At 41.6% G+C, this 23,432-nt stretch overlaps 1 protein-coding gene across 2 annotated transcripts in view; it reads right to left on the reverse strand.

Annotated features, from left to right (window-relative positions):
- Window positions 1-23,432, reverse strand: part of plcl1 (phospholipase C like 1) — an 87,475-nt gene that overhangs the window by 13,379 nt on the left and 50,664 nt on the right. For both annotated transcript variants that reach the window (XM_042425709.1, XM_042425711.1), the window contains exons 2-7: window positions 13,476-13,550; window positions 13,098-13,385; window positions 12,690-12,983; window positions 10,681-11,072; window positions 9,243-10,362; window positions 8,949-9,125 (exon numbers count right to left, since the gene is read on the reverse strand). In XM_042425709.1, the coding sequence (XP_042281643.1) occupies window positions 8,949-9,125; window positions 9,243-10,362; window positions 10,681-11,072; window positions 12,690-12,983; window positions 13,098-13,385; window positions 13,476-13,550 (2,346 nt within the window). The remainder of the gene's footprint in view (window positions 1-8,948; window positions 9,126-9,242; window positions 10,363-10,680; window positions 11,073-12,689; window positions 12,984-13,097; window positions 13,386-13,475; window positions 13,551-23,432) is intronic.

A 23,432-nucleotide genomic window follows, 5' to 3' on the forward strand; every position in this document is an offset into this window, starting at 1 on the left:
ACTGCCTACCTCGGCTGCTTCTGAAGAATACACTTTTGCATTCTGAAACCTTTTCATTGAAAATTGTATGAAAACTTTGAATAACTTTGTGGTTCTTATTGAAACCTGGTTCTTGCTTTGGTCATATCATCTGAGTAAGAAAAGAAACCAAAATGTGTTTTTCAGAAGATTTATGTTGCCATAAAATCTGAGGTACTTTTTTATTTGAAGGTAAAATAAAATATACAAACATGTATATATTTCACAAAACAATCTGACCTCAAAGTCCATTTAGCAGCTGTTTTGGAGCTTTCAATCATATCACAAGATCTTCAGATCATCAGAGGATGGAGTTTGCCTTGTTGTCATGGACTTGCAGATTTTTCTGAGCACTTCTCATTCATGTTAAAAGTTGAGATTTTGAACCTCATTTACAATTCAAAGAAAGCTGGGCAAACTATTCACTGATGAAGACTATGTTATATGATCAAAAGCCCCAGAAGAGTGAGTGAGATTTCCCAGTTGAGATTGTTTTGCCAACCAAAGTCAAGAATAAACTTTGAACCACATCAAACACATAGTATTCTTGTACCACTCCGATGTAAATACTCCCCTCCCCTGTATGAACTTATTATTGCACATTTATATATTTTTTTTTGCTGTATCACTACTGTCATTAGTAAAGCTTGGCTGCACTTTTGAGCACCAGCTCCCATTAACCACAATAGTGGACCATATGTGTTTCAGCATCAAGGAGAATCTCAGTCTCTGTTGTTTTGTCTTTTAACTTCCTGGAGAGGGAATGTATTGCATTATGTAGATTGACTCTTGCTGCTTGTGATCACCTTGTGCCTGCATTTAAGCAAATATCTCACCAGTTTCACAATAGAGCGTAGAGTGTGAAGGACTGACATAGCTGGAAGAAAATGAGAGACTTTACTCTACAGCTGTCTGACAAATGTCAACTTTTATTTACATAGCAGTGCTAATTAGATGAGTTTTCCTGCACAGCGGCGAGATCAGCTGCTCATATTACTGTTATAATAATCTTAATGACTGGTTGAGTGATCGTTTGTGTGGCTATGTGGATATCTGTGTTTCCCTGGACAATAAAATCTGTCTGTCAGTCATTTTTGAAGAATGTAAATAATGTTAATAACTTAATAACCTGCATCATCATACTGACAAGTTCAAAGCTCTTGAAATTTTGACCACAGAAACATCAAGCTACTGCTGCAAAACAAAGTAAGCTACAGTACTTGAGCTAGTAGTAATGCGGAACATAACTTTGTGCTACAGATCGTCTTTTTAATCTGATATCCGTGGTTGTGTCAAATCATATGAGAAATGTGCACAAGTGTTCCCATCTTTGAGAAATGAATAGCATGCTATGTGAACCAATCAGGACCACAACTTTTTATTTAACTATAGCCAGTAATAGCAACTGGAGGTTAAGAGACAAAACAGGAAACAAAACCAACAAAAACGTTCAACCTTCACTTTCAGGAATCAATAGGCGGAATCAAAAAGTAGTTTCTTATAAATTTAAACAGGTTCCTGATACCCAAACATCTAACAAGCACATGCACCTTTAAATCAAGGTCTCGACTTAAAGTCTACATTAATTAATTTTTGGCCACTTGGTGGCAGTGTAACAAGCTGTAAACACAACACTGACATATTGAAAGTTGTTCTAGCAAATGTGTTAGCAAAAAGTTGCCTACTTACACATACAACCTTAGCTTTGGTATTCACTTGAAGTCAAGTTTCTGTCCACCTGACAAATTTAAGTCCACTATTCAGTCTCCCTTTTACTGTTTTATTGCACCAACTCCTGTGGTAAATTTCTGGCTCTTTAGACGTTAAATGTTCCACTACATTTGCCACTATTTCCTTGTCTGGCACTTGTCTGGTGGTAGGCAGGTAGTGTAAAGTCATTTATCAGAGTTTTTCCACAGAAAACAGCTGCCTGCTGTTGCTGGAAACAGGGTGCATCAGAGCTGTTAGAATGAGTCAAACCAGTAAACAGTAAAGGCGTGGACCATTCACAGTCATTTTTTCCATTTCTTATATAAAAAATTGATTAGTGCAGCTTTAAATTCTTTCTTTTTTATCAGTTCAACACTGTACAAAAATAAATGCATCTGTTTGCAGCTCAGCAGCACAATACATTTAAGAGCTGGAAAGATTCAGTGCTACTGAAACAACCTGCTTTCCTTCCTAATTACTAAGTACTAGGAAAAATCAAACCTGTTATTTACATCTCAGATTGCACAGTGCTAAATTGCATTCTCTACGATGAGCAACCTCATTTGTTTGATCATCTAGGCTTTTAAAAGTTTAATGTCTGTCATCTGAGAAGGTGCAGACACGTACACAACATTTAAATGTATCTGTACATTATTCATCTGTCTTTGATTTAGGATCATCAAGTCCGCTCTTATTAAGAGCAAAAAGACGCACTTCATTAAATGTTTACAGCAGTGAAGGGTGATCAATTAGTCACAGTATTCAGCAGAGAAGTTCAAACACCATATCCTGTTATGAAGTGTCACTCATGAAGCTGTTGAGGCACAGTGTTAATGTTAATTACACGGTACAATAAAAGGAGCATCCTGCCGTACTGCAGTGGGAATACTGGTTGAAATATTACATTTCAGTTCACATCTTCAGAGGACTTTACCTTCCTCGCGGCAAATAAGGCTACGAACACCCGCACATGTAAGCACAGACAGTCACACACACGCTAGTGTTAGTGGGAGGACAAATGATGCTGGGAGTGTGTCTCTGCATATTAATTCGTGTGGAGGAACAGAGCGTGAACAAATTTCACAATAAAACGTTATCAGCTAATGTCTCTGTTTTTCTCTTTACAAAACCTGATACAATCTCACACACACACACACAAACCGGATGTTTATAGCAGAAAGCAACATCAATCTATCATTTCCTACAGAGAATGAAGATGAACTTGCCCCAAGCTAGAGTGTGTGTGTGTGTGTGTGTGTGTGTGTGTGTGTGTGTGTGTGTGTGTGTATGTGTGTGTGTGTGTGCATTGCATCCACAACAATAAAACCATATGAAGTCTTCAGGCTTAGAAGGAAATGAACTCAGGCAGCACAGTTGAGACACTGATTCCTTCACAAATATTGAGATGAGTTTGCATGTGTCTGACATTGTGTCTGTGTGTATGTTCTGTCAAATCTGTTTAAATTTATGTTATGATGTTATAAATGTTCTGGAGGCCACAAGACGAGTGCAGCAGTAAAAACACTCCATTTGTTCTGCTCTTTGATAAAAACTCACTTGTTGAACCCCAAAACAAAAATTGAACAGTTATTCATTTGGTTAAATATTTATATCCCTGAACCTGAGTGGCTGTCACTTCATTCAGGGGCCACCACCTACGAGAGAAGCGGCCTTCAAAGGTGTTGCCTCGAGACTCGCTGTGATGCAAAGGGAGCCTTTCCAGATCAGATTAGACTGAATATAACTGAAATAGCTGCTAACAAGAAAAAACAGTAGAGTTTATCCTTGGCTTCTATTATTTACACCCACCAGCAGAACTGGAGACTTGATACTTGACTTGGATTTGGACCAAAAGACTTAAAAACAGCTCTGCCCTCCTGTGTCCTTTTTTATTGGTCCAGTTTGTCATGTGTTTACTAGTAACCAATGACAACCTAAAAGCAAACACATGCTAAATACGACATGGTCACATTTCTTGATTTAAGGTGATGAAAAGGAACACTTGAATGCACCACTTAACGAATGACCAGCACTGCAAACTGGATACACTGGATGCATCATCAGAAATCCAGACCGATGACTCTATGTATTTTGGGAAAACGTTGTTGGACAGGCCTTGTCAAACTATAATAATGTATTTGGTCTTGAAACGCAAACTTCAAAGGAGGCAGCTCCTGAACTGGGACACAGCCAGAGGGACAGAGGGACAGACACTCAGGTACAGTATATGTCATTTCATGAAAAGGAAACAAAATCACACAGACACAGAAATGTACCCAACCCTGTCCACATGCACTACCATCATACTGTACAGATGCATCAAAGCATAAATCTGGTGTTATTTAATATTTTTCTTATGACAAATCCCATGAAAACACCAAAAACAACAATATATCAGTCCTATTAACAAGTACTGTCTGTGTGGCAAAAGCCTGATACATCTTATTCATCTGGGCCATAGAGCTCCATTGTTATACAAAAACTGTTAGAAACACATATGAGCCACACACATTGCACTTCCATGAACATGGGCACTAGTGTATTCTGAATGGTTCCCACATACACTGTCACTGCTGCCGTATGTATTCATACTAAGTGCACCAAATGTGTATTAATGCACAGCTGAAAGTTGTCCCCAACAAATGCACTATTCACTCCTCTTTGAGTAACATTTACTAAAAACTGTTTTAGTAATGAAACTACATATTCGATTGACACCTGCAATAGGAATGAATGGGCTCGGGGGCTCAATGCCACAAACAGGGTAGAGACGTCAGAGAGTAAGAGACAAACTAACCCAATGTCTTCTCACATGATTTTGTAATAAAAATAAATTTAAAAAATCTAGAATAATGTGAAACTTTGACATACACTCACATACACACATAAACTGACATGTAGGGCCGTGTTAACGTTTGACATGTTTCACAAATGTCTGAGTCTCTTGTAGTAAGAGGGAGAGGCTGGTGATGGATGGAGGAGCAGAAAACATGTCACACTGACTGAACGAGGACCGGGCTGCCCCTTAGGCTTTGACTGCACTGTTGTAAAGAATATACACCCTCTGTGTGTGTGTGTGTGTGTGTGTGTGTGTGTGTGTGTGTGTGTGTGTGTGTGTGTACCCAAAGATGACTCCAATCCTGTTCTCTTCTCTCGTTTTCAATTTTTCAGCAACAAGCCCATGGCTGAGCAGAGAAGCTCTGTGACAGTTAATTCAATCACCAAATGCTATTCAATAACCAAATGCTCTTCTGTAAGGACAGACAATCTGAGACGCTAGACAGTATCTCAGGCTGAATCTCTATTCTTACTTTATCCTTACATCTGGAGTTGTTGGTTGTCTGGAGTGTACTCAATTTCATTTACTCACAAAATGGCTGTGGACATTTCCTTATTGAAATCCTCCTCATCCTAAAACTATGTTTTCAAACTTAACCAAATAGTTTTTCCTAGTAGAGTTTTATGCAAATGCAAATAGAAAAGTCTCTTAAATGGAAAAAAAACAGCTTTTTGCAAGTGGATCCTTATTTACATAATATAAGCTTGAGGAGCAAACATCTAGATGAGAATGTCCAAATTAAGATGAAGAGCAAATGTCTGAACTAGGTTTCATTTCACCTCAGTTGGCCACAGAACCCAATTTTTAAGTTCAAAATGTTAATGTATTGTAATTTCAGTGCACCTCTCATTAAATGCACTATGTATAAACCAAAACAAGTGTTGCTCATTGGGAGACATAATTGATAAGAAATAGTTCACCCATAACAATTCACTTCCATGATGCATTTCATCACAGTTTCATATCACAAAATACTGCACCATAATACACTGTCACACCCATACCGTGTAGACGTAATATGTGTCTTATGAGTGCAGATAGCTGACACACTGTTTCTCAATGGGGCTTAGGAAAATAACTGGTGTTAGTTTGCACTGTGAGTGTGTCTAAGTGTTACGTTACGGAAGTGTGTGCTTATGTGGCTGCACGGTGTCAGAGCCTGCAGGACAAAGGATGAAGATATATAAGAGAGCGAGCTTCAAGAGGCTGTTACAAGGTTGCAAGACCTCGAATGTGTGTTAATACGTTTGTTTGTGTGTGTCTTTTCTTGTCTGTGTTACGTGTGTATGAGTCATGGCGCGCTGCCCTCCAGTCCCCCATCCGGCCTTGGGTTACAATCCAGAAGGCTATTGATACAAGCAGAGCTCTCCTGCTTCTCCTCCTCATATTCCTCTGCTTCATCCTCAAATAAAACATAATGCAAGAAGGTTTTATTCAAAAGAGGTTATCATCATCACACTAGTCCAGCTTGTTCATAAAGGTGCTTTCACACCAAGCCAGTCTGGTTTATTTTGAGCAAACCTTGTGTTTAACTGTTACATTTGGTTTGGTTTGTCCAGGCTGGTGTGATCCAAACAACCACACTTAGACCACTTCAGAGGATGAGTCAGTCCATCTCCAAGTAAACTCTGGGGCAGTTTGATTGTGATATTTGATGCTAAGCAGACTGATCTCAGAACTATGCGATAATGGATGTGACACTTCTGTGCATAGAAACTCTCAGCAGTCTCTAGTTATCTATAATCAATTGGTAACCATGGTGACACATAAGTATGTCAGTACATGATTGCTGGTAATCTTCCCCGATACAGATCAAGTAAAGAAGGGTTCAATCAAAAATATTTTGTGCTGCATTCGCTCTGTGTATTTTGGCAGTTCCTTAATCAAAAGTAGGGATGGAGTTCAACAGCACTTTATCAAATCCAAACCCCTTATCAAAACTTATCAGGTTTACATTTCAACATTTATAATCACTAAAATGTTATATTTATGGTGGCAGCCTAATTAATGCTCATAACCTGTACCTACAAGGTGAAAATGAGATGAGCAGGATAACGAAATGTTAATTAAATGTATCAGATACATTTAATTAACAGCTGTAGCCTGCTGTACGTCAGGAGCTACTTGCATCAAACACTGAAGGTCCTGATTCGCAACTACGAAGCTGATCAGATTAAGATGCTGATATGAATCAAAGTTTAACTGGGATATTCTTCAAGTGACGTGACGTGATAAACTAGCTTAGATCATTACTCTAGAGAAGAGTTGACGCTCTGTTGGTCCCTGTTGAACTACAAAAACACACAGTCCACTTCAATATTTGGCTGAATACAGACACCAGCTGCACAGAGCACATTAACCAGATAACTGACAAACTTTATAAGACAAAACAAGAAGCTGCAACCTGAATGTTTTTTTATGTAATTTTTTATATTTTCTATGGCTATTTCACTGTAACGTTTTCTCCATCATATACGGTAGAATCCCTTGTTTATGTCCTCTGTTTGGCTGTCTGTCAATGTTTATGACAGATGAGGTCAAGCAGCAGCCTTGATAAATCTTGGCATACCAACTATTTATTCATAAGGTCTTTGTGAGCACCACTGATGATAAATAAAGCCATTAGGAGTAGTGGGTGAATGATATCCTGTCAGTCAACAGAATGAACTTTGCTCGGATTTTCCCCCACATGTCGAAGTACGTGTACCGATGACAATTCAGTGAAAGTGTCCAATGAATGAGTTACCTGACAGTCCATGTAACTTTATGTTTGACTTTGCGTGTTATGTTTATGTTTTGTTTGTCATTTTTCTCTTAGGATTTACATACGGGTGACCATTAGTGCTGGTGACTCGTCAACATGCACCAGCTGTCAACATGGAACTGAGACATGCACTTCCTCTCTAAATTGACTTTAATGCACTGTGTTGCTATCTGTTTGTTCTTTTTTTTCTCTCTTGGGATTTCTATGGTTTTATCATTGTTTAAAGGAATTTACAGATATATATCTTTATCCTTTTTGTTGTTGTTGCACTTCTGTGGGTTGGGACGAACAGCATTTACTTTTTTTGTTTATGTAAGTACACAAGACAATGACAAACTGAATCTTGAATCTTGCTTTGTTAAAGTCAGCTGTTTGTATGTCAGAGTGAACCTAAAATGGATTAGTACTTGTACTGGTTCACTTTTCTTCTTTGGTCTGGACAAGTAGGATTAAAATACAGGCGTGAACACAACAAGCTGTTTAAATTGAATACTTAAATGGACTTGTGATTACATGCACTCCAGCTGTACTTTATGTCTGTCTCCTGTCAAAGAGCTAAAGTAATTGCAGTCATATTCTTTTGAATTGCTGGTATTACGCATGCCCTTTGCAGTGTTTGTGGAGGTACATTATGTCTGCTCAAAAGCAAGACGCTGAACACACACACACACACGACACGGCCACAGAGTACATGCCATATCAGTTGTGACAGCTTGTCATTATAGCTCAGCTACACTAATACAGGACTCTGTCAGTGAGGGATAAAAAAGCCAAATCAGCACTGCAGTCATCAAATCCCGTCTCATATAATGAATTCGCTGCCTATATAAGTGTATTCACGGGAGCACCTAATTCAAATCTTGATGGTCTTAACCCCCCTTTATTTTAGTACTTTCCAAAAATCACAAAAACCTCTTTTATGTAGTTGACATTTTCCTCTTTCACGCTCATATAAATGTTGCAATAAAGGCAGAATCTGCACTGGGTTAGATTAATGGATGATTCTTAACAATAACGTCATCCACAATAAGCTTCAAAGACGTCACCAAGCTGTAGCAAACTGCATTAACTGCTACTACTCTTTTTTAGTGAAATCAGAGGTATTGGCGAAGATCTAAGAAGGCATCCTGAGCTTCATCAAAGCTCTTGGGTCTTGTTTTCTTTTTTTTTTTTTTAAAGGAAAATGCCAAACAAACAATTTCCTTCAGAAAATTAAAATATTTTTCTGTCATGCAAACAGGATTATTATAAGGAGCTGTCATGCAGTTATGTAAATGGCTTAAACAGGCTATTTGTTTTCTCAGTGGTTGCTCTATGGACATTATTGTGCACATGTAAACATACCCAAATATAACTGAATGCAACCTTTTAAACACTTGACCTACCTGCAAAGATTTGATTTTATGGAAAAAAGGAATTCAGTGTTTTACAAAATATTAACTTAGTTAAAAGAGGGCATTATCTGCTCTTATAAGTTCATTTGGAGTGCTATACTCTCATATTTTTTGTTATGTAGTATATATTAAAATTTGGAGGAGCTGTATATTTGTTCTATACATTCCGCCACACATTCCACTGAACAGGAACTCAAGTGTATACGGTGTTAAAATGCCTTACTTGAAACTCGAAGGTCTCATCGAACAGTGGGTCATCTTGATTTTGTGCAGCAGTGCGCGTCCGCTGCTCAGCACAGTCAGCTGGTACACCATGCAGCTCCAGAACCACATATGGGTCAATGACCTCTCCCTTAGCCCCCGATCCCTGAGGCTTGGGCAGGTTATGGGCACTGATAACCTGTACAGTTGAACAAACAGGTGTTATTTGATATTTCAATCAAAAATCAGAACTTCTCTCCTCACATTGCAGGGAAATTCCGGTTAACCTAAATAAAAGACTGAAAACTGAACCAACCTTAATCCGTAGAGTCTGAGGTGGCACACCTGGCACGCAACCCTGTGTGTGGGCACTGAAATATGACACCTCATCCCTCATAACAGCAGGTCGGAGAACATAACCACACCCTCCATTCTGTGAGAAGCGACCTCTGTGAAGGTCCAGCATGGCACCAGGGGTCTGCTGGTTTAAGGCCACGAGCTGGACCCCTCCTTTCCAGTAACCTTGTGGGTTGGGGTTACTGGAGTCCAGGCGCACTGAGCTGGGCCGCACCCTGGTTAGGGTGCGCTTGGTGAACATAACAAGGTCCTCTGGGCTCTCACTTGTCAGCCGCCCAGCTTCTCCCTCACCCAGAGAGCACAGTGTCCAATAGGGCAGCTCGGGAGGCATGGGCGTGCTGGGAGAGGAGGGACTGCTGGGTGGTGACTGCTGCTGAGCCTGTTTGTGACTCGCTCTTTGGGCATAGAAGCTGCGGCTGCCCGTCCGAGCAATTGCCACCAGGTCTGACAGCTCTTTGTGGAGGCGGAGCTTCCTGGGTTGGGAGGGTGGAGGCACCACCAAGACCACACCCAGTTCCTCCTCACCAGGGATGGTCATTCGTCGACCTGCCAAAGGCCCTCCTCCTCCAATTTCCTCATCTTCCTCAGATACCTCCCCATCAGAGTCTTCTACCTCTGGAGGGAGCTTCTTCCCCACTATTAGGACGCGTCCCTTCAGCTGCTCAGGGGAGGGTAAGGTTGTGGCTCGCCCTCCCAAGCTGACAGGTAGGGCTTCTGGAGTGTAAAGACGGGAGCCAAAAACCTTCTTTAGGTGTTGTGCCATAGTGTGCTGCTGGGCAGGGGAGCAACGCTGGCATAAGTACACCAAGAGTGGGTACTGAGAGGTCAGGAAGGCATACTTATTGACCACCTCCAAAGCAGAGCGGATAGTGACAGGTGCATGATGGTGGTGGTGGTGGTGATGATGGTGGCGAGGGATGTCTGGACCATAGTCGACCCCAAGGAGAGGCTCCCCTTCTGGGCCATCAGTCACTCCCAGCTCAAGGCATCGGCAGCCGGACTGCAGGGCCTTGATCAGCCCTCCTATGTCTGCTCTGCCATGGACCTGGTCATCCAGCAAGTAGGACCGGTACGAGGTGCTGAGGAGATAAGATTCATTAGATTCATAGTAGATTCACACTACATTAGATTCATCTAGTAGTAGATTTATAAGATTCAGTACAACAAAAAATGTCCGTCCTCTAAATGATCTTTATTCTATTTATCTTTCACAGAATGTCGGGTAAGAGGCCAAAAATTACAACTGATTCCAAACATGTAATGATAAACAACTGTCTAATGACAACAATTAAAGGTACATCTCATGCAAGACAAAAATGTTAAAACCACCCAGTCCCATGTTAGACTCAGGGGAGACACATAGTGAATCATCAGTTAGACTGTGATGCCAAACGCACCTGATGTAATAGTGGGACAGAGGCATGTTCATGTCCTGGCAAACCCCCAGGTGCTCAGGGTCGAGTAGCTGGCACTCAGGGGACTGCAGGTAACGGGCAAATCCATCCAGACCCAGCAGCCCCCTCTCCCTGCCATGGGCCGAGGGCTCATAGCGCCTCAGGAGCTCCCAGCAGCCCTCAGTTGTAGCCAGAGACAAACCCTGCTCTGTCTCCAAGAAGAGACGAAGGTCCTGAGGGTCTAGACACTCCCGGTCCTTCGACAGTTGTACCAATAAGAAGTACACATCAGGCCGGGTGCAAAGCTCACAGTACGCCTCCTGGAACTCTTCACATGTCACATGGGAGGTCAGCTTCTCCTTGCTGCGCTGAATCTCCTTGAAACGCAGACGTACCTGTTGAAAGAGAAATTGAATTGAAGAGAAGAGAGTTAGGTCGGAAGAAAGGTGGACAGTTTTCCAAGCAAGAGATGAAATGAAGTAAGTAATTAGCTAGCCAACATTGTACCTTGTTCATTAAGGGAAGCTGGCAAAATTGATTAAACTTTGGTTATCTTGTTTCAATGAGGATATTAAAGTGACCCACATCATACAGCACAATATAGCGATAATGTATTCCCTCTTATTCATTCTCCGTCTTCTCTCCTTCTCTTTATTTCATCTATTTCTTTTGGTCAGCTTCCACTTCTCTCTAACATTTTATCTATTCTGTCATCATCCCACGTTTGAAAAAAGTTCCTCTCTCTGATATCATCTTGGTCAAATGTGTCTGAGTTCTTGCCAGTTGTCAGCAGTCATCTCACCTGTCTGAAGCAATAGAGTTTTCTGTGCTCTCCTTGTTTTCAGGGTAATTCTGTCTCCTTAGGTCTGTCTGCTATTCAGACAGCAGATGATATAGGATATTCTAGTGGGAGAAGTAACCTACCTATGTGTGACTACAAACTAATAATGAAAACCAACAAATGAAGAAAAATCCCTTGTCATGATGGATTAAATGTTCTAATACCATAGAAAAAATACCATGGACAGCAAAAACACTTTAGTGTAACTTCCTTTCAAGGATTATTGTTCAAAATAGGCAGCTCATTACATTTTACATTTTCTCTTCACGTCCTATGGCTAGAAACATTTCTGGGCTGTGTCAGAGGAGGGTTACCTTGAAAGGCAGCGAGATCATGACATCATGAGATCACATGAGAATCCATCTTGTCCACCTTCCATCCATCTTCAAGATATGCACTTGTGTCTAAACCGCCGGTGGTTCGGACCGATCAGCGACCTATGAGGATTCTCGCGTGATCTTGTGATCTCGCGATTTCACACATCCAGCTGCCTTGCAAGGTACGACGGTGATGAACAGATAGTTCATCCAATCACCTGCCAAGTATTTTTTTTGAAAGTGCCTGCCCTTTTCAAAACATTTTCCAAGGACGACTTCTCAGATGGCTCTGTGTAACAAACCATCTGGCACGTCAGGTTAGAGGAAGGCTTCATCTACTATAAACTACAGTGGTCAATGTTTTGTTGCAGCAAGAATCCCTTCAATTTTTGTGTCCATTGAGGAATAATATCAAGATGAAAATGTAAAAATTGGTAAAACCAATAAATAATGGGCCTTAAATATGTCAAATGCTCATTGTGTGAGGACATACGCAGCATTAAAACTTTCAAACCAAGTGAGAAGAGATTTTTCACCATGTCATTTTGTTTTGATTTGACGCTTGTATTTTGTATTTACCGATCCATTACATTTTGCCATCTTACATTTACATGATGTTGCCTTTTAATGCCTTTTAGATATCTTTAAAGGTAAATATATCATGGAAAACTGGCAAATCATTGCCCAATTGGTAATACTCAACCACCAGCATGATACTCAAATGCAACCACCATCATAACTCCATAATTTTGCCCATGTGCAGCATTCATGTCTGCATTAAGCATATGAATGTAAGTGTAAGATTTTAAATTATCTTATACTTATTCAGATAATCCAGGCCTGCTCCCCCTCACCTTGGCTTCCTTGATGCCGGGGCACAGTTTACAGATGGTGGCGACTGCCACATCCTCTGACACAATGCCGTAGCCGTCTTCATCCACCTGGGCGAACTCCGCTGCCAGCCACTCACTCCTCATCTTACTTCCCAGGCTGCCCTCTACCGACACACCCCCTCCTTCACCAGGCCCTCCTCCTCCCCCACAACCTCCCCCAGCCCCTCCAATGACTGAGGGGTGAGCCAGCAGGTATCGAAGGCCTGTCACCCAAATGTTGGCCACGTCTGCCGACAAGGCAACCAAGTCCAGAGTCTGTAGGGTGGGATAGACCGTAAAGATTACTGGATTGGGAGTAGTGATTTTTTTTACAATCATCTATAAATGTAACTTTATTAAATCCATTCATTTCTTCTTTTCCCTTCTTACCTGGTAGTCATCCCCGTGTATGATAGAGAAGGCTGCCTCCTCGGCCAAGTGTTCAGAGAGGGGGCCGTTATGGAGGAAGGTCTCTGTGCTCTTCCCAGTGCGGACCTCCCGAATGCTGGACACATCCAGTCGAGCCCGGTCCCCATCCTTCTTAGACGGCTCCCAGCGTAAGCAGCTCAGGTCATGCTCCAGGGTATAGAAACGACAGTAGACCCTGGAGTTGGGCCGGATCTTCTTCAGTTCACATCCGCCTTGCATGAATGCCAAGCAGTCTGCTGCACTGCTTACCTGGAGTAGAAAATCAATAGGAACTTTATCATCTTTATGTGCAATTGTGAAAGTATAACAAAGTTTTATTTCCAAGATACACTAATCTACCTTCTTTTCTGAGGGCATGCTGCTGAAGGACACAGTCTTCTTTCTGCCTCCGCCCACCTTCTGCACTGAGGGATCCTGTGAAAAGACAGATGGCCAGAAGGTTAAAATAAGAAGAAGTGTTTCTACGTGATAGGAGGAACCGCAATAAAATCAGATCTAAATCTACAAATGTTACTCAGCAGCTCTTGATCACTGTAGGTATTGTGCAAGCTCTAAGGAAACTTGTAGTCTAAATATTTCCATATTTAAAAAGGCAGAGATGCAGGCATAGTTAATTTGTAACCATGTAGGAAAATATTGGTATTTTGGAGTTTGGTGTATGCATGAGCCTGAGCAATGGAGCAAGTGGAGCAAATGCATCCTTTTATTCAATTAGGGGGAGCAAAGTTATGGTTTTGCTACCCCACTTTTTGTCTTTTTAAAAATAAACTTATACCATACAGTCTCCACAATCAGGTGATTATATTTAAGCAGCCTATATCAATGATTACTTTACTATTTTCAGCAAAAAAAAATCACACATTTTTGGACCACCCTTTAAATTAGTTCAGTCAAACCTGTCGCTGATCGTTTGCCACAGCATGCTTTGGCTGTCAATCACAATCTGTCAATCCACATAAGAGTCTGACTGTTAACAAAGGTGAGAAATATGCCATTTAGCTTAACTGCGATCATTGACTGAAAATAGAACACAGGAAAAGATAGGCTAGCGTATGTTGAATGAACCTGTTTGGCCCACTGACTCCAGACAAACTTTAAATTAGCTAAAAGAAGGATTGTACTGTCAGCGAAACGCCAAACCGATTTGCGAGTCAACATTAGCTAACTTTGCCAGCCCGCCCACCTAACGTTAGCTTGTTGATCAGACAGGATTCGGCTGTGGAGATGGGCCAAATCAGAGTCACGTAATTGACACTTTTCACATGCTGTCACACCACACGTCCATTTTCTCAACCAATGAAAAACAAATTCATAATGTGAGATACTGTTCTTGATGCATTCTTGGTTTTCATAGCACTCTCAATCTAACTAATCTAGACTAGTGCAGGTGGCTGTTTCTTGACTCTAGAAATGCAGGAAATTTGTTTTAAATTACTGGGGAGGAAGCCCAGACCCCCCTGACAATTATATATCTTTCCAAGTTTGGTCCCCCATTTTAAAACATAACCAGGTGCCTATGGGTGTATGATCATGTTGTTTAAGACCAATCAAACTGCTGGAATATAAAATCATTAATTACACTGTGAAAGAGCCCCATCAATATATATATATTTGGAGCTTGCAGGTGTTTCACAGCGGTTTTTTTCAATTTGGTTTCTGCACAGAGGAGCCAGTCTACTGTGTATCCCCTTCTCTAAATTTGGGCAAAATCTCTTTTATTTTTTCTAAGTCTTCCTGGTCATCACATCCTTATTTAGCCCGGTGAGCTGGGAGGTCTGTGTTTATATATCCGTAGCTTGAAGAGGAGGCTTAAGCAGAACGGAGGCCAGGAACTTTTTTGGTGACATGTTGATAAAGAATTTTTACTTTCCCAAAACTGCACAGTGTGAAGCTAAGGCCTGCAAATTTCAGTACTTAAGAATGTTATGAAATGTTAATCACACATTAAAAGAGGAAACGAGTGTCAACCTTTCATGAAAACATATGAATGATTTTAGTCCCTATGTCTGCAGCGCTGTCACACTCTTGCAATAACTCATCTTTATATAAAAATAGGCTGTAAATCTCTTCTCTCTTTATCTTACAGAATATTTTAAAGAATTACTGGTAATATCCCTTTTGGATTATCTCTCTGGTTAGACTAGGAAAGACTGCCTTCATGTTAAAAAGAGATGAACACTGACTGTTGGTAGGAGACGGGACACAAACCATGGTCAGTGTCAAAGGTCAAAGGTCCATCAACCCTGACCTTCTTATAATTTTTCAGTGAGCTAAAAGACCATTACACATCTCTTCACTTTTGGACATAAACACGGGTCATTTAAGCTGTTTTGTACAGAAAATCAGCGCTGTTCTTTCTCTGTAAAGGCTGGTCCTTCCTTACAGTGCACACACATACAACTATTGAGCAACGCTGCTAAGATCTCCTAAGGTTTTCCCGCCTCTGGTTATCTCTACCAAGACTGATTGGCAGCTTCATCTCTAATCGGTGAGCAAATGTCAATGTTAAGCTAAATTTCATTAGCGCTCCAGCATGGAATTTTCACTGACGGCCCCGATAGTAGCTCTGTACTGATTCATAATGAGCTGCAAACGCTCTTAGAAGAAATGACAGCGGTAATTACATGTGCTGCTGAGAGCAGAGAGCCAACTGTGAACACTCCTTTCCCCCCTCTACTTAGATTAGCCAGCAGTCCTTGGTTTACACAGATATACTGTACTGATAGACATAGGTGCATTTGCGGCAATGGCTGTTTTCCTTCGATATCTGAAATGGCTAAATGACCTTGAACGTGAAAGAAAAAACACTGGAGATAAACTGGGATGCTTGCGGGGGTGAAAAAAAAACCCAAAACATCTAAATAACACAGCATACCAACCAACCACAGAAATCCAAACAGTTTCTTTTCTTTTCATATGTGTTATGAGTGCTGGAATAAAACAGAATGTTAATCCTCTGCTCTTTCTAATCTGCTAATTCAGTCCTCGTGTTTTGTTGACATTGGCTTTACTTCCTCATTGTTTGGAGTCACACAGATCACAATGCTGTATGTTTAAAATAACACCAATAATTGCAAAATCAACTAACTTTCCTTCAAATATTTCTCTTCATCCCTTCTGACCTTATTAAAAAACCCTTCTTTTTGCCACAAACTGGTCTTGCACATTTGATGAAGGTGAAAAAATACAGAAATTCAACTCCATTCTATTCTATTTTATTCTATTCTTCTCCCGCTAGCCTGTGTTAATAGCTTTCAGAGCCATCCACGTCCTCTGAAGTACACAGAGGATCAACCCGTGCTAAATCTCCACTACCAATCACAGATGTGATGAAAATGAGTCCAGATTTTTGAACATGTGTTTTTTCAGCTTTGTGTCCTAATACCCAGAACACTTTATGGTGGAGCATAGTAAAAAAAAAAAAAAAAAAAAGAAAAAAACACGTCATTTTTGAATGACGGTAAAACGCTCAAAACACAGCACTCGTTTTAATCTCATATTGTGCTCATTTATGTAAACTGACATGCTTCTCCTATACCTCGATTATACTATACGCCTTCAGTAAACAGAGGCTGTTGAAAATCTGACTGTAAACTATTTCTTCTGTTGGCAACAAAACTGGTCCAAAAGATACAAATTGCAGTCAAATCGGGGAGAGAATGCGTGAGCTCATGTGAAACTAAATATTGCATGTTTGTGTGACTGAATCTTTTGAGTGTGTGAAGAGCTGTGTCACAAACAGACATTCCAGTAACCTGACATCATCGTCATCATCAATAGTGAACATGAAGCCATCGAGGGCAAACTGAACTTGGGCTGGAAAACCTGGTTTACAGACTCCCGGAGCATCTGTCTCAGTGCCTCATTCGGCTTCAAAACCAGCAAACTGTAGTCATTCATCTCACATTTAATCTACTGTTGATATCATTTTTATGACTCAGGCAAACACACCACTGATTTATAGTTTAACAAGCTGTGGCAGGCTGCTGGCTCCTAGAAAATCTGTGTGAAAACCCCCTGTTGCTTACAGCTGATCTATTGTCCACAGAATATGAATAAACAAAGTGCACGCCGTGCTGCGCATAAACCTGACAACTTCATACACACCCACACACGTTTAGTAATTCACAGAAATGTAGTTCACTCATAAAACAACATCCAACCTGTTGCACATCCTGTGGGCCTGCACATGCATGTTATTCGTGACTCTTTTTCCCCTCCTTTAAAAACTCTCCTGAACCATGGCGTACAGTGTTTCTGCTGCAATTTGCGTTGTTGTGACATAAGGTCCAATGATTAACTGATCATGAGGGAGCTGAATTTCAGGCCTGGAATGTCGTCACAAAGTGCCTTAAACATGCAGAGTGGGTGTGAGCCCTCACAGGCCTGCGTTCTGCTTCCTGCCTCCCGGGCTCCAACAGATCAGGCTGGAGGGGAGCAGGATCTGGTTGTAGGTGAGACTTTGAGGAACAGGCAGGGGCAGCTAATACACTCCAGGAGGCTCTGGTAGGTTTGGAGACGCAGGAGAAATATATTCAGCGGACACAGATATGAAGTGAAGCAGGAATGATCTCTTCAAGAGTGTTTACTTTTTCCTTTGCAAAGAAAAATCGAGGGTATGGATTGACATTACTAAAAAAGATATCCCTGGGTTTTGTTAAAAGTTGACAGTGCAGGGATCTGCTGAACTGTGATAGCAAAAAGTGGAGCTGTCAGTTGACAGCTCCAATAAATTGGAAACATTTTTTGGGGCGTTTAATGCCTTGATTAGACAGCTTTAGTAGAGAGATGACGGGAAACGAGGGAGGGAGTGATGCAACAAAGGTCCTTAGCCGGATTTGAACAAAGGATGTTGCGGATCATGGTCAAGACTTAAACCCTAAGCCAATTTTATGAGAATCTGTCAAATAGTTTACATAAAATAGTTGAGATATTTCACTCCAGATCAGACCGAAAAACCAACTTGGGCATATAAAAAAGAAAACTGTTATTAATTGAAACTGGGCTTAAATGAAGTATATTGCAGCAATTGGACCATTTTTCCACAAAAAAAGTACAATTACTTCATTCAAATCCTTAAAATTACATTTCCCCCTTCTTCCTCATTGAAAAATCCAGAATCCATGGTTATTCAAGTATTTTTCATTTCACAGGTTTCACTGAAAAGTCCATTCTCGGTGTGCTCGTAGGTACAGTACACGTTTTAAACTCAGATTTTCAGTGAACACAGAGAAACTTCCCTCCTTTAGCAGATGAACGTGAAAACAGCCTTCTAGTGTAAAACTCTGCACATACATCACTCTACCAACTGGAGTAACAATAAGCAAAACTCATATTTGAGTGGAGGGAGACTCTAAACAAAATGCTTAAATAACCACCAGAAACACACATGCATGAAATGTGTTAGAACAACAATGCAGCACGCACATCTCCCACAGAGCTCTTACTGTTACACATGAGCAGAGTGGAAGAAGTTCATCAGGCACCTTAGGCAGTCATCCACTGCGGAGGAAACCGCAGAGGGTCGACACAGATACAAAGTCTCATTCAGACTCCTAGATTACTTCCTCCAAACAGATTGCGTGTGGAGCATCTGAATGAGCTCTGGTTCAGGATAAATGGGGTGGGTGTGTGGGGGGGGTCGTCCGCTTCAATGGAGCGGAAAAAGAGGACAGCAGCCGCATTTGGGTGGGCTCTGCAGGTACAGGGAAGCAGGTGGAGGTGAGCCACCATTCACGGCCACCAGTTTCAAACACAGTCTCATCAAGAGGTCAATTTAGTAGCTATTTAATGAATAGTGTTACTTGAAGCAAAAAACACAAAAAATTTTGGTTGTGTGGAGACATTAAAATCCAGAAAATGAGCTGGAGGAAGTTGATTGGAAGTTAATTCTTGACCTTGGAAGTCATCTACTGAGGAAGACCACGGGATGTGGTTGAGAAGCTTCAGAAAACAAACAAGTTGGACCTCATGTCAAGCAGGTGAAAATAAGTGGTTTTTTTTCACTTTATCTTTTTTGAAAAGACACTGTGAAAACCAAAAATACACAACACACGGATGAAAACAGGACAGTCACAATAGTGATTACCTCCGAGGGACGGAGGTGGGGTGGGGGGGACAGAAAGCTGAAATCATTGCCTTGTCCCATTCACTACACAAACACGTATTGATTTCCAATTCCAATATTCCCACACCTCCCAGCACACAGATAGACACAGAGAGACGGCGAGGTCAGAGTTTCCAATAAAGGCTGTTTGCTTGTTTGTCTTTATTCATGCAACCATCCCACAAAATGTCTTTTTTATTAAGTTGGTCAGTGAGGAAGCTGGACAGACGAGCTTAGTGAAAGCAGGTCAGCGGGTATTTAGGTGGACAGAGCAGGACGAGGGCAGCCATAGACTCATGTGTCTCTCTCAATGTGATGCTTTGGGGCATGGACGTTTGAGATCATTGACGTTGTGGCAGTTGTTACTAATCCAGTATGTGCATGCGTGTGTTACGTATGTGCATGTTTCCACTGTCACTTTGACATCTCGGTGCATGACACTCTGTGCCGTCCAGGAAACTATGGCCACGTCCTCGTAAAGCCTTTAATGCAGCGCTCTGTTTGGCCTAAAAGGGCATCTATCGGTTATAATCCACAGCCTGCATTAAGCTCCATCTCCCTCTCTCCAGTTTGTTTTACTTCTATGCTCTTTTTAGCTCAGATTTGATCATTCTCTCCGTCACTGATTTGCTGCCAGGGGAAAAATCTCAGCACAGATGGAGAAATGGTGAAGAGAAATGGGACCAAAAGCTGCAGGGAAAAGAAAGAAAGATCAGACAAGACAAATTAAGAGAATGGGTTAAAATGAAAGGATGTCCTTAAGTGGAGATGGAAGAAAATTGTTAGGAGGGGGAAAGAGAAAGGGAAGAGAACAAACCAGAGCAAATGGCTTGACAATTGCGCACACAGAGACAGAAAAAAAAACAATGAGGAGGAGCAAATTGAATAAAAGAATGAGGGAGATGAAAAGAGGTTGCAGATGCAACAAGTGGGCACACAGAGACAAGAGAGGAGAAAGGAGCAGAGGTAGAATAAATGGATAGAGAACAATAGGTCATTGTTCTGTGGCATGGTGGGGTGGCTCAGTGGTTAGCACTGTTGCCTCACAGCAAGAGGTTCAAACCCTGGTTCAAACCCTAGTCGTCCCTTGTCATTTCTGTGCGGAGTTTGCATGTTCTTTCCATGTTTGCGTGGTTTTCCGCCAGCTGGTCTGGTTTCCTCTCACCATCAAAGACATGTATGTTAGGGTTAATACTCCTGTCACTGACCCCTGACCACTGGCAAAAATAACTGGAGTTGGTCCCTGGACACTGCACCGCAGCTGCCTACTGCTCCTAGTGTATAGGATGGGTCAATGTAGATAAGTTTTGTTTCCATGTATGTCAGTGCTGAGAAATGACAATAAAGAGGATCTTAATCTCTTAATCTCTTAATCTTAATTATTGAACAGGCATGGACAGCAGATGAAGAGGTTACAGCAGCCGGCTCTTCGCTCGGTACAAACCATTCCACATGTCACACAGACCTAAACAGAGCCACGCTATACAGCTGAATATCATTGTCATATATAACCACAGAGAAAGACAGAGTATTAAAAAAACATGGTTAAACTAGACCCACAAGAGCAGTGAGGCATCATAGCAGAGTCATCTACCAACACCCTTTTCAAAACCTTTATGGTCGAAGAGATTTTGTGGGCAGACATTTAGTCAGTGCTGGTCATCATAGCAACCCAGGAGCCCACAAACACCAGCAGTAACGGGGGCTGTCAAGCTGAAGAAGAAGTGGTGGTTCAGAGACTGGTTGTCACAACACAACTTCAGACTCAGCCGTCTTAGGCTCAACAGACTGCAGCTGTTTGAGTTGGAAAAACAAAAGCCCAGGTGTGGGAGGCATTTGAAAAGGCTATGGAAGTTGACTTTTTAGATGGCAAACAATTCAACAACTGAGAAGAGATAGAAAGAAATTTCCCGGACTGTCTTCTGTAATAGGCTTAATCTAAGCACAGGTAATAAATAGCATTATTAAAATGTGGATGTAGGCCTATAACTAGGCAGACTTTATCTCTATTTCCCTCTGTTGTCTCTGGTCGAACTTGGTGGCCTTGGACTTGAAAACAAACCTAAGAGCCTTGATTAAGGCTTGATTAAGCCTTCATGAAGCACTTCAGGCTTGATATGAATAATTTCAACATGGCATTCCACTATGGACATTAATATGCAGCTATAACAGCCTCCACTCATCTGGAAGGCTTTCCACAAGGTTTTGGACCCTGCTGCAGGAATTAGCTCCAATTCAGCCACAAGATCAACCACTGATGCTGGTTACAGTTACAGCATTACAGTTCATCCCAAGGGTGTTGGGCGGGTTTGAGGTCAGGCCTCTGCGCAGGCCAGTCAAGTTCTTCCAAAAGCCCAACTGGGAAAACTATTTTTTTATGAACCTGGCTTTGTGCACTGGGCTGCACTCAGTATTGTCATGCTGAAACAGGAAAGGTACTTCCCCAAGCTGTGGCCACAAAGTTGGAAGCACACTGGTGTCTAAAATATCATTTTATGCTGTAGCATTAGGATGTCCCCTAATTGGAGCCCAAGGACCAAAGCATGAAAAGCGGCTGCGACCAAAAGTGCACCAATGTAAAATGGTCATGGGCATCTGTATGGTGCCCACCACAAAAAATGATGCAGTTTTCAACTACTTACTGGCCAACTAATCCCACAATACTTCCTGAGGATATCAGTGAGCAGTGAGTAAACTGAGCAGTTTGTCCCTGCAGGTCATCACTTTCATGTGAGCATAAGCTATAAGAGCTACAAACGAATAAAACAGACAGCAACTTGTATTCTATCACCCCGTCCAACACAGTAACCTTCACCAGACACACGTTAATTAAATAAACTGAAAGAGGCAATGGAACATTAATGTGAAAATCCATTTTACAACTGTGACAAAGCTCACACGCATGTACTGTACACACACACATGGTCATTCATCAACCTCTATACTGTGGCTGTACCGTGCCAAAATATTTCCATCCATTGACCCAACTTGTTAACCTTGTGCATAATTCACACACACACACGCACACACACAAACACACATTGCTGACACCCCCGCCCAACACCTGGCAGTTGCATAAATCCAGTTCCAATCTGATCTCATGATCTGGCTAATGATCCCTCAGCACATTGGCAGTAGATTACCACAATAGATTACTGTCCTGCTGCAGGCATCTACAGCCTTACAGCCACTAATCCACAGCAAAGGACGGGCCAGTGTGCATCACAGTCCTAGAACTGGGCAGACCACACACACACACACACACACACACACACACACACACACACACACACACACACACACACACACAAACAGAAGCGATCTGGGGTTGTTACATACTAATGGCAGAAAGGCCGCAGAAGGTTGAAATGGAAAATACTTTTTTCACACCAGATATTTTTGCTTTTGTCGTGCTGTAGCGAAAATGAAAAGCACAGGTGGAAATAATAACATTAACAATGGTTCTGTTGCATCAAAGGGTCCCATAAGCCATGCCTGTGAGCCAACATAAACATAACCAGTGCCCTGGAAATGGCACAGCTAAATGGAATACAGCCATTTTTAGCCATGCTAGTGCCATGGCTCTAGGGATGGCATGGTCAGTCTGTTTGTGCAGACTGAAATATCTCAACAACTAATGAATGGATTGTCATGGAATTTTGTACAGACATGAATACAGAAAACAAGAATCTTAATGACTCTGATGATCCCTTGGCTTTTCCTCTAGTACAGGGATTCCCAACTCTCGGGCCACGAACCAGTACTGGGCCTCAGAACATTTACTACCAGGCCACGAGGAGTCCATCTGATTCTGCAAATCCCTCTCTTGAGAATTTCTTAAGTCCCAATCTTGTTATGGCCCTGTCACACCAGAAATTAAAATAATAAAATTTATGCGTGTGTCTTTGCAAAATAGATGATGCTAGAGGCTTGGTGACATAGTGACTCCCCGCAGGGCCAGTTAGTGGCCTACTGTAGCTGGCAAGTTAACAGCTAACCTGTTAGTTAACTGGTCACAATAGCTATCCCAACGTCTATCTATTTTCTCTGTGCTGTGCCGTTTATTCCACCCTGCCATTTCATCAGGATTGTACATTTCCTTCAATGATGAATCATGATCATTGCTCTGGAAACACACCCCACTACCTCAGACCAGAGCGAATGCTAGCTTACTCAGAACATGAGTGCAG

This window comes from Thunnus maccoyii, chromosome 11 (genome assembly GCF_910596095.1).
Source record: "Thunnus maccoyii chromosome 11, fThuMac1.1, whole genome shotgun sequence".
Taxonomy (NCBI): Eukaryota; Metazoa; Chordata; class Actinopteri; order Scombriformes; family Scombridae; genus Thunnus; species Thunnus maccoyii.